The 12,649-nt window shown below is 32.4% G+C and overlaps 1 protein-coding gene across 1 annotated transcript; it reads right to left on the reverse strand.

Annotated features, from left to right (window-relative positions):
* Positions 1-5,560: 5,560 nt before the first annotated feature.
* Positions 5,561-8,029, reverse strand: LOC146940117 (LOB domain-containing protein 25-like). The gene is made up of 2 exons (XM_085753720.1): positions 7,385-8,029; positions 5,561-5,852 (listed from the first exon to the last, which is right to left on the reverse strand). The coding sequence occupies exons 1-2, from the start codon at positions 7,989-7,991 to the stop codon at positions 5,848-5,850; spliced, it is 612 nt and encodes a 203-aa protein (XP_085609846.1). The 5' UTR covers positions 7,992-8,029; the 3' UTR covers positions 5,561-5,847.
* Between the last annotated feature and the right edge of the window lie 4,620 nt (positions 8,030-12,649).

Here is a 12,649-nt window from a genome sequence, read left to right on the forward strand (position 1 = left end):
AAATAAAATAAAAAAAAGCTCCGACGCGGCGGCTCTCCGGCCGTCCACCGCGTCGGAGCAGCTCCGACCGCCCCCTCTTTTCTTCTACGGCGACGTTCCTTCAGAGCTTCTCTCTGGATTTCTGTTAGAGAGAGAAACGTTTGCAAAATATGGCTTCTTTCTTCATTGATTTGCTTTTATACCTGCCTCTGATCCCATGCGTGTACGCCTACGGTAGTTCTGTGTTCCTTCGCATATCTTGAACATTGGATCTTGGATCCGATCCAATTGGATCGATCTAATGATCCCTGTGTCCCCTAATAACCCATTTTTTTCTCTTAGGCTTGGGCTTGGACCCTTATATGTTGTGGATTTCGTTTTTTGTGAATTTCCTTGCTATTTCTACACTGTTTTTGCTAAATACACCACTGTTGTGTTAAAATTTCTTAAGAAAAGTCCCAAACAAATTTCTATTGTTTTTTCTTGATGGTTTTTGATTGTTTCTTGATATTTCTTGCATAATAAGTACTGGGAAAATATGTGAAAATATTTGTCCTTTGTTAATGCATTCCTTTCAAACTTTGTTGAAAAACTTTGTTAAAAAACTTGTAAAAAAACTTGTGAATTCTCTTGCATTTGTTTTGGATGACCAAGGCTTGTTTCTTGTGACTTTTTGCATGCTGAAAATTGTTGGAAAATGTATGAGATTTGTTTGTGATTTGTGTTGCTTTTTGTGCAATTTTGTGAAACCTTTTTTTTGCATATTTTGGTTCCAATGTTTTGGCTCATGATAATTGGTGCTTGATGAGCAACTTTGAGGCATTGTTTGTTGTTTAATTTGGAATATTTGGTGCTGTTTGTGATATGTGATATTGGTTTCTTGTGTGGCAAGTTATTTGAATGTTATTATGTGCAAAATTAGTGCTAAATAGGCCTATAAATACACCATAAATCTTTGGTTTGTGATTGTCTTGTGATTCTCATGTTAGGGCTGAACCTAAAACTCTTTGAAAATTGTCATGATGTGAGGATTATAAGTCTTTTATTTGCTTTGGACTTATGGTATTTTGTTAGGTGTATTTTTGCTACTTTTTGTTGTTAGTTTACCATTTCGTTATAGCATTTTACTTGCTTTTTCTTGATATTATCATATGCTACTAATCATTTTTGTTTCTTGTTTCATGAGCATGCTCCATCATCTTCATCTCCCTTTCCCATCTCATTTCTCTTGCACTTATTTTGCTTTTAATTCATTCATGTGGAATTAAGTCCCCACAAGGAAGTAGTGTGTATGTAGGTGAAGGATGTAATATGGACTATGAACTCTAATGATGTACACCGACACAAGCACCGACACATGCACACATATCACATAGATATTTTTAGATGTATGACTAGGATATGCATGTTTAGATGTATGTTTAGATGAATGCCTAGGATTTACACCTAGAAAAGAAAATCATTTTCCAAATAAACGTGAACAATATCACCCAAATCATTTTCTAAATAAACCTTGGGATCAAAATCCCATTGTATTTTCCTTTTATTTTCTTAATCAAACCTCAATGAAAATTAATCATACTTGACTTCTTTTTCAAAATCACTAATCAAACCTCGCAATTTCACAAGTCTCATGCCTTTAAGGCCTCTCAATCTCCATTCTTCAAAATTCCAATTTCCAAACTTAAAATCAACCAACAAAAACAAAAACATTTTTTTGGAAGAGAACTAAGGTGGATTTGATCCCTTAAAAGGGTACGTAGGCAAGGAATCAAAATTTCTTCAATTCAATTAAAATAAAAATTCAAACGCTTTCTTCTCCCTCTAATTCTTCACTTAGAAAACTCTTAGGTGTAAATATCACTTTCAAATAACATTTAAAAATGAAGCGCGCGCGTAGAAAGTAAAGACGGTTCCTATAGGATACTATAGTCGTTATGGGTGCCTAACACGTTCCCGTAGCGAAAACAACTCCCGGACCTCGATTCTCAAGGGTTTTGCTTATTTTTCCCTTCCCAAGAAAAAATGAGATATCAAAGGTTAAAAAGGTTCAAACGTAATCAATGTTTGACACCCGAAAACCAAGATAAAACACAAGGCACCTAAGAATTTACCGTATTTTATTTCACTCGAGGTTGTATTAAAACAACTAATGGCTAGTTTTTTTTTATACAATTTTTATATTGACTACCTATATAAACCCGATAATCAAGACACACACGCACACACGCACTGACATATATACTGCATCCATACTGCATCTTATTTTCCATGTTTATCAACTTATAAAGGGTCATAGATTCCTATTCCATTTAAGCCAATCTTCAAATTGATTCTCATCTCCAACCAACATATATTGTTCAACTAGAGCAAGTGTTAGATAGCTGAGATTTACACGTTGCAGGAAAAACAATTCGTCAATATCTAGTTCAATGGACGAACATGTCAATTGAGCTAACTTTGATTGGACAATTTCCCAATTTCATCTTCGGGGACTTAAGACAGCACTTTTTTTAGCATAGCTAAAAAACTGTTCCCATATAATACAGTAGGCAACTGTTATTTAAGTGTGGAACACCTTCTTAGTATCGGTTAAATAACTCCCGGAAAGTAGGAGAGGCAACATGTTTTCAAGATGTGGCCCATCGACTTCACAACGGGCGAAAATGTGTGTCTAAAACTTAGGACATGCAATGGTTTTTAAAGTGTTTCCAAAACATATGATAGGCAACAATTTCTATACTTACTAATGGGAAGACAATTAGTAATGTGTTCGTATGTCCGCTTAACATTAAGAAATGATAGTTTAATGACTTTTTTCTAGTTAAGTGTGGGGTATACCTATCAAAATAAAATAGAAAAGAGTAATTTTTTTAAATTATTTAAAACTAGGCTTTGTTCTAGTTAGCCTAGTAATTACCTTGTAAGCCAAAATCTATATATAATGAAGTTTTTTTTTTCTTTGAATGAAAGATAATGCGTGTTGTCCATGTTCCTAGATTGCTCAACCTATCAGAACATAATTTCCGATATACACCCTCCGGTCACAAATATAAGCAAAAATCCATATTTTAGATTCATTCAATAAATGATGTATGTTGTCTACAATAAAGACCACATACATCATTTATTGATTGAATCTAAAACATGAATTTTTGCTTATATTTGTGACCAGAGGGTGTATGTTCTCATGTCTTACGTGCATATTAAACTATTGGTGGTCATGAGGTAAATAAAGCTATCAATAATTTATGGAAATCTAACTTCAACGATTCAAGTATTTTTGGATGAAGATTATTTTTATCTACACTTCCAAGTTCCAACTAAAGATGAGTTAGCATAGAGAGGTGTAGTTTCAAATATCCATAGTCTTCCGTGTGTTATATTCTCCAGGAAGGTTGAATCTTGCATCCATATATTTTCTTGTGTTATAGGCTTTAGGCTATGTTTGGTTTGGAGAAGAAAGTTAAAGGAAAGAAGTGTAGGGATAGATAGTAGAAGGAAAGAAAGGTTGAAGAAAGTGAGATGATTTGTTTAGTTGTTTGGTATAAAAGATATTGAATAGATTGTGAGAGGAAAGAAAGATATGTATATTTGCAAAATGACAATTATAACCTTAAAATGTTTTAGCTAAATGTGTTTATTTCAAATTAATTATGCTATCTACACATTTAAATATATTTTATTAATAAATTTTAATTTACATAACAATTGTTAAATTTTTTTGTTAATGTCCTTTTTATTCAAAATATCGTGTCAAGTGAAAAAACTTTGGAGCATGATTCAAAAGCATAATTTATCATACCATTGCTTGGTTCAATATAGTAATATTAATAATACAACAAGGGTATTTTTGACATTTAACCAAAAAGTTAGAGTTTCTTCAATGTTTCTGACCAAAGCAGGGTGGAAAGATTTTGAGGGTGGGTCCCACCTCAAACTTTCTTTCCTTAACTTTTTGAAGTGCTTCCAAACTATGGAAAACCAATCTTTCCACAAACTTTCTTTCCTACTTCAATCTTTCCCTTATCTATCTATGGATCCAAACAAAGCCTTAGGGTCTGTTTGGATGATCAAAGAAAGTGAAAGGAAAGATAGTAAAAGGAAAGATTGTTGAAGGAATGAAAGTGAGTGGAAAGTGAGATGATTATTTAGTTGTTTGGTTTGAGTGATAGTATAAAGAAAGTGAAAGGAAAGATAGTTATATTGTTAGTAAATTGACAAAAATATCCCTATATAATAGATAAAATATTTAAGTATTTCTTTATATAAATATATTATATTATAAATTAGAATTAAAAATGGTAGATTGAAGTGACGGTTGATATGGACATGCTTAAATAAAAAATAGCATAGATAATATGGACATGTTTAAAAATCAAAAAACATGGACATGTTTTCACCTAACAGTAACACGATGCCTTTTGATTTTTTTGAACGGGAAGCATTTATTTTGTTTCAACACCAAGGCTACTTTGGTCATTTTCAGATAATATGGACCCTTCCTCACCTTTCCGTCCAATTCAGTGGGGAAAGGTTTCCACAGTGGGTCCCACTAAAAAACATTCTTTCCTCAACCTTTTGAGGTATTGCCAAACAGCAGAAGGGGGATCAATCCACTCACTTTCTTTCCTTTGTCTAATCTCTCCATAGAACCAAACACACCCTTAGGGATGTTGAGCCTTGCATCCATATATTTTTCTCATGTGAATTTGTTGCAAAAAGATAAAATATTTACGAAGGGGAAAATATTCTTACTCCAATCTAATTTACACTCATGCTTTCAGTTGTTGTGGATATTCTTACACCTATCTAATCAAACTCATTCACCTTTCTCTACAATGACACAAATTCATATCGATATCATTACAAATTTACAACTAGCTCAAAACATTAAGAAAATATTGCTCTTTAACTCTTTAAACTTCTGAAATTGCTCTCACGCATCCAAATTTACCTTCAATACCCCAACAATAGTTAATTGTAGTTCACTTCTTAACATTTAGCTTAGGAGGCGGTTAACTGCCCTTGGAAGTATTAAGTAAATTTTCGGGTAGGTGAGAGGAGTTTTAGAAGAGCAATTTTTCAAACATCAAATGTCCAACCCTTTCTACAACTAGCTCGAGTCCTAATATAGAGACTAACACCAAAATGAGATGAACCGATATTCAAACAACAATTCAACTCCTACCATCCATGCACTTCATACCAAACATTTCATTAAAAAAAAATAAAAAATCTCACTTGTGCAGCATGTGGATATAGTTATGATTTTGGGAACTCCACATATAGGACACAACGTGTTGACATCTCCAAATCTATTTCTCCAAAACAAACTAAGGAACAGTGTTTTAAATTATATTTTGATGATATTATTCATGTAACAATCTGATCAATTAGTTAATTTGTCACATTTCATTTTTCCTTATAAAATAACAATACGACTAGTTATAATCACACTCTAGAGGTAGACTGTTGAGGTCACATAAAAACATGTGATATATATATATATATATATATATAGAGAGAGAGAGAAAGAGAGAGATTTGTACAATATTGTATAGGGATGATATCAAAAAAATATCAAGAAAAGGTTTTAACTTCGATCATATAATTTTGTCTAGAAAGGATAAAAGTTCAGTTGAGTACTACCATAGCAAAACCGTTCTCAAAACATCTATGCCGATCCCTATGCTAAAATATCTACCTTGAAAATCATGTCCAGATAAGTTCAAACTCAAAATACAGTGCAGGATTGTCAGTCTCATACCCCTACCCCCTATATATCTCTCCCAGCTTCCTTTCTTATACTGCAAACTTTTATCACTTTTTGGTTCTTAGCACCTGTTTGCCTCAAACCGGTAAGGATTAAGCTGCAGAAGAAAATCAGAATCAATTAAAGACATTAGAAAATTAAGGTAGTAATTAATTGACTCATAATGGACATAAACAATACTCCCTCCGTTTCAAAATGAGTGTCGCTTTAGGCTTTGGCACACAGATTAAGAAATAGAATGAAATAATCATTGGATATAACGCTTTTACTAAACTGCCCTTACTTTATAAGAAAAAGACAATTAAAGTTGCATTGAAAATTGTGTGAGAGAAAAGTTGGAGAGGGTAAAGTTGAAAAAAAAAATTAAAGTTGTATTGGAAATGTAAAGCGACACTCATTTTGAAACAAATTTTTTTGGCTAAAGCGACACTCATTTTGAAACGGAGGGAGTATTAATAAAGCATTTGAAGTACATACACAGAAGGTATATATGTCAAAACATTGACTCCATGTGCACAAATAAAATAGAAGAGTTCCTATCAATTAAACTTTTTTTTTTAGGAAAGGATGCTTAGACCATCCAAAATAGGGCAATATTTAGCTTTGATACTAAATAGGTGAAACATTCACACTGTGGGTACCCTTATAGTGTTTCATTCATGATCATTTGTTCAATATGGTAAATCAATAAAAGCATTGGAGCTAGCTGAAAATGGGATTTTGGTAATGTATGATTGACCTCATTGATCTGTCTTTTGACATATGGGTTTTAATATACCTACCAACCCTACCCTTTGTTTTTGTGTGTGAGAAATGATGATCAGATGATAGTACTAACCCTTGATTAATTAACATTAATTACAGGAAATCCATCCCAATAAAGGCGATAAAAAGAAAAAGGAATGATGAGAACGGGCTTTAATAGTGAATACACAAATCATGGTTCTAACTAGAAAGTTTCTATAAATTTCAAAGGCCTAATTTATTATTCTGTTTCTCCTCCTCCAAACATTCTTTCCACGAATTTAAAAAGTAGATAAAAGTGAACAAGAAGCTAAATCAACTACAATGGTTAATACTTAGCTAGAAGCATAATGAAAGGGATACAATGAATAAACCTTTCACCAAACCCTTAAAAATTGATACTTTTAGTAAACCCTTAAAAACTGATAGCATAAGGTGTATAAACATTTTTTTTCCCTAATCTAAAAAATAGATAAAAATGTACAAGAAGCAAAATCAAGGTTAACTTTGTACTATTATAGTCATCGTGAATGGGAAACAATGAATAAAAACTTCAACAAACCCTTAAAAATTGAAGCTTTCAGCATATTAGTGTGGAAAACTGTAAAGAACATCATAATATAACTATGATGAATGGGAACCAATGAATGAACACTTCAACTAACCCTTAAAAATTGAAGCTTTAAGCATATAACTGTGATGAATGGGATACCAATGAATGAACCTTTCACTAAACCCTTAAAAATTGAAACTTTCAGCATAAAAGTGTTGAAAGCTAAAAAGATCATCATAAACCTAAAAACCTAATAGAATAATTAACAAAAGTAACAAACAAAAAAGGACAAAAGTGGAAAATCAATAAAATAGATGAAACAGTGATCATACCCTCTCCAAGGTTGTCCCTTTCTGCCTTGAACACCTTCTTTGACAAAAATGCATCGATGGGTTGTGATGATTGTGCCTGTGATGATGATGATGATGATGAAACCATTAACTGATTCTGAAAAGGGTTCATCTGAAAGTTATTAGAAAACGAGTTTTCAGCATTGAAGGTGAAAAACTCTTGACGCTGTTGATGAACAGAAGAAGTAGTCACAGAAAAATAAGAACTCGACGCCGCCGTCATCGGTGTAGAAAGCATGATCTGAGGACCAACATAAGTAGCAAGTTCTTTCTTAGCAACATTAAGTTCATTCTGCAAATTCTTAAGCTTATTCTGAAGATGTGAAATAAGACCAACACAACCATAAACAGGATCTCTCAAACGCGCTTCTGCTTCATAAGCTAAAGACTTAACAGCATCTTCACGCTGAGAAGCATCAACCTCGTTGAGTAACTTTGCCACGTTGCTAGCACCAAACACTTTGTGAACGTAGGTAAACTTTTGAGGATTTTCCGGCGGAAAATAGGGTGCAAAAATGCATTCCTTTGTGCATTTTCGACGCTGAATCTTGCACGCTGCACACGGAGAAGAATTACACGACGACATCATTGTTGTTCCTGAAAATACGATGTTGTTGTGAATGGTTGTGGATTTATTGTTGATTTGGTGTAACACGTAGTGAAAGGACTATACCCACGATGCGGTTTTTTCGCTAACAAATTTGGACTATCATCAAAATCATATCGTTTCTAAATTTATTTTGTTTCCTTTTATTTTTTTTCTTTGACATAAAATTTACCCTTTTCAAATTTTGTGATTTTCATTTTAATTTATTACAGTATATTTTTAGGAGAATTTATTATTTATTATTATTTTTATTACCTTTTTTGTGAACATTATCATTCATTACCTGTTTTAGTGGGCAATCAAACCTTGCTATGTCATTATTTTATTGATATATATTGATTGATATTTTATACCCAAGTTACAACGGTTGACGGAGACAATGTATTGTTGTATGCATGTGTTGAGTTTTGAACTCCTAACATCCCACCTATTTATTTTAAAAAGCGAATTCTAGTCACCAGAAAACTTGTAAAAAAATAATAATTAAATCAACAAAAATTAATATATTTGATTACCTGTTTTAGTGGGCAATCAAACCTTGCTATGTCATTATTTTATTGATATATATTGATTGATATTTTATACCCAAGTTACAACGGTTGACGGAGACAATGTATTGTTGTATGCATGTGTTGAGTTTTGAACTCCTAACATCCCACCTATTTATTTTAAAAAGCGAATTCTAGTCACCAGAAAACTTGTAAAAAAATAATAATTAAATCAACAAAAATTAATATATTTGATTACCTGTTTTAGTGGGCAATCAAACCTTGCTATGTCATTATTTTATTGATATATATTGATTGATATTTTATACCCAAGTTACAACGGTTGACGGAGACAATGTATTGTTGTATGCATGTGTTGAGTTTTGAACTCCTAACATCCCACCTATTTATTTTAAAAAGCGAATTCTAGTCACCAGAAAACTTGTAAAAAAATAATAATTAAATCAACAAAAATTAATATATTTGAACTAGAAACACATTTGAATTGGTCAGTTGGTCTTTGTTGGAACAAAATGTGTTTAACATTGCCACATTTAGTTTTGATGATAACAAGGTATTAAAAGTTCAATTGGATATGCTAATATTTGTTCAAGTGTGCAGGACCATAGACTAAAATTTATAAGTCTTAAAACAAGGTATTGGTTCTGGAAAAACAATCGAGAGCAAAAGAATTTTCAAAGGAAGCTCAACTGTAAGTCAGAGTCTGAAGACCATCAGAAGCTGATTGCCAGAGTCTGAAGTCACCCAGAGTCTGAAGTGAAGAACCTGGAGTTAATTATAATTGGTTATTTGAAGACACAAGTTTGCAGAAGGAATAGAAGCCTGGAGCAACGACTATTTCAGTGAAATTAGAAGGCATTGGATGCTTATCAATTGAAGGAGCGCAGAGAAAGGACAATAGTACAATTGTACAACCACTACTCCACTTATGTCTGCGCATAGTACTGCTACAATTGTGTCTCTGCTGGTTAATTCTCCATACGAGGAATGAATTTCAAATTATTCCCTCCTAGGAAATTAACCAACTCAAGCAACAGATCATTGATGATTGATCAAGCTTCTACAACAACTCTTTGATGCGCTGGCACCTCTACAACGTCTCTTTCATACCTTTATATAAAGGAATGAAAACTTGAAGATTAGTAGAGATTCTACAACATTTGAACTGTGTCAAAACTCTGTTGAAATTGTTGTGCATTAAACACTTAGAATTTCTTAACAACTTTCATATTTTAGAAATTCTAAAGTCTTAAAGAGTCTGTATTTGATTTGTACTGTGAACACCACTGATTGTATATCAAGTGTTCAAACCAAACTTATTTCTTTGTAATTTGTTTGTTTAGAAGTCTCTTACTTTTGTGCTTGACCATAGGAAATCTCTTGCTCGTGTGCTTGAGTATTTCAAGTCTCTTGCTTATGCGCTTGAACATTTGTAATCAGAACTTGATTTTTAGTGAAATCTCCTTGGAAGTGCAAGGGGGACAGGACTACTTCCAGATTGTCGAAGGAACCATAGTCCATACACAACACTAATGCATTATGTGTTTCTCCATACTCTCTCTTCCACACTTTCTTTTTGTCTAGTTTTTTGTTTATCCTAAATAAAAATTCGCCAATTTAATCTCGGGTTAAATATATTTTTGATTTTATAAATATTTTAACTTATTTTGTTTTATTTGTTCTAAAGTTTTTTTTTATCATCCACAAGTCCTAGCTCAACTGGCAAAATGCCGAAATTGTTAGGTCGGATGCCATTACTGGGGTTCGAACCCCGGTACCTCTACTTATGTGTGTGAGTTTATAATGACTTTCCCATTTCGTCCCATTTCGTCTCTCTACCAAAAAAATAAAGTTTTTTTTTATCCTTTAAATCTTTCCATCCAAACCTTTGGTCTTTGCTTTTAAGTTAGGTCATGTGTTCCCTTCATATTTGTTAATGAATTTTTGCAAGAATGTTTGGAATATTATAAGAATCTCTCACATACAAAAATAACTTTTTTTGTTAACAAAGCATGAATTAAATATGAATTTTTAAGTGTCAAAAACATAAAAATTTATATTTAATTCATGTTTTGTTAAAAAAATTCAAAACTTATTTGCGAGAGACTCTTATAATATTCTAAATATGATTGCAAAAAAAAAAAATGAATGATACACATGAGTTGATTTAGAAACAGAGATCAAAAGTGGTAAGAAAAACTTTTTAATGACTAAAAATCGAAGAAAAAATTTATAGGGACTAAAATAAATTTTTAAATATTTATAGGGACTAAAACCATATTTAGTCTTTTAATCTCTAGAGAATATAACAATCCATCAATTTAGTCCTAACTTCTTAATAACAAAGACTAAATTGATGTGTGTGTGTCTATATATATATATAGGGGAATGCTAATACACACCCACCTTAATTTTAGAATGCATTAGCATCCTACACCCATTTACTTTTGACATAAAATATCCTTCTACTTTTTTTAATTGCCAATAAGTATATTGCCCTTTAAAGTAATTTCCCACCCACATCAATAGTTTCTCTCTCTGGAAAAATTCTCCTCACGCGCCCACTCATTTAGTGTTGTGACGCAAACAACATCACAAGAAGCGCCGCCATATTGAGTGTTGAAGGACACACCGTGCCGTTGTATCCCGTCGCCGTATTCCATTCTGAGTTGATCGGAAAATATACAAATTTGTTTTTTGGTTATGGATGTGTTATCTTTGGATCTAGGTCGGTTTACTGAAAGGATTTTGTTTTTGCTTTTTGGTTATATTCTCGGTCGATTCACTTGAAGCTTATGGATAAATTGGATCTTGCTTAGTTTACATCCATGACATGTTCACAATCTGGTTCTAACAGGTCAACCACGTGAAGATTTCTTGAGAGAAAGAATGGGAAATTACTCTAAAGGGCAATATACTTATTGGCAATTACAAAAAGTGGAAGGGTATTTTATGTCAAAAGTAAATGGGTGTAGGATGCTAATGCACACCTTCTAAAATTAAGGTGGGTGTGTATTAGCATTCCCCATATATATATATATATATATTAGCTTTAAAATTTTATCGGATAAAAGAGAAAAATATAAGGGGTACTCGACCAACAAAAACAACCACCTCAAATTATGAATTGTGATAAAGAAGGTTAAAAAAATCATTCAAAATACATACAAGCCCCTCTTTTTCCTAGCGAGAAACCACCTCCAAGAGGTTGATTTAATTACATCTGCAATCTCTTCCACTTTCGGGTTCTTTGAAGAAAAATAACCTCATTTCGCCCAAATCTTCAAAATTATTGTATGTCAAATAAGAGTTATCCTTTTGTGGTGTTTCTTGTTCCAAGAAGAAGATGAAAAATAATCAGATAGAGGACCAACATTTTCAGATAAAATAACTCCCATTCTGATCCACTAAAATATCACATACCAAACTGTTCCGACAAAACTAAACCTACAAAAAAAAGTGGTCCTCGACATCAATTTTCCCATATACAACACACATTACTAACTCACTCCATCAAACAAACTTCCCTTCTGGTTAACTTCCCGTGAGTAAGAAGTCTTCAAAGAGTTGTTGCGAATAGAATATTTGAACCTTTTGTGGAACAAAGCCAACTAGCCTCACTCAAATGAGAATGAGAAAAAAATGAGGGTGATAGTTTAAGAACTAAATTGATGATGTGTTTCCCCATACTGCATAACTTCCAATGGTAATTGTTACTTTTTCTTTTATTCACCCCAAACACACTCAACAACACTTGTTTCATTTTTTTTGTTACATTTTAATACTTTCAAGGGTTAATTAAGTAAATGGTCCCTGTAAATATTCAGAATTTTGTTTTTACTCCCTATAAAATAAAATCACATTTTTTAGTCCTTATAAAATTTTCCATCAGCATTTTTAGTTCCTATAAAATTTTTCCATTAGCATTTTTAGTCCCTATAAAAAATTTCCATCAACATTTTTGGTCCCTAAAATGCTTAAGGAAAATGTCACAGGGACTAAAAAGTGTGAATTTATTTTGTAGGGACTAAAAACAAAACTGTTAATATTTATAGGGACTAAAAACTTAATTAACCATACTTTCAATTATCAACTTAGTTTTTTTTTTTTTTTGTCTTTAGACGAAGTGGT

This window comes from Medicago sativa, chromosome 3 (genome assembly GCF_051527215.1).
Source record: "Medicago sativa cultivar Bolivia chromosome 3, Bolivia_mono, whole genome shotgun sequence".
Taxonomy (NCBI): domain Eukaryota; kingdom Viridiplantae; phylum Streptophyta; class Magnoliopsida; order Fabales; family Fabaceae; genus Medicago; species Medicago sativa.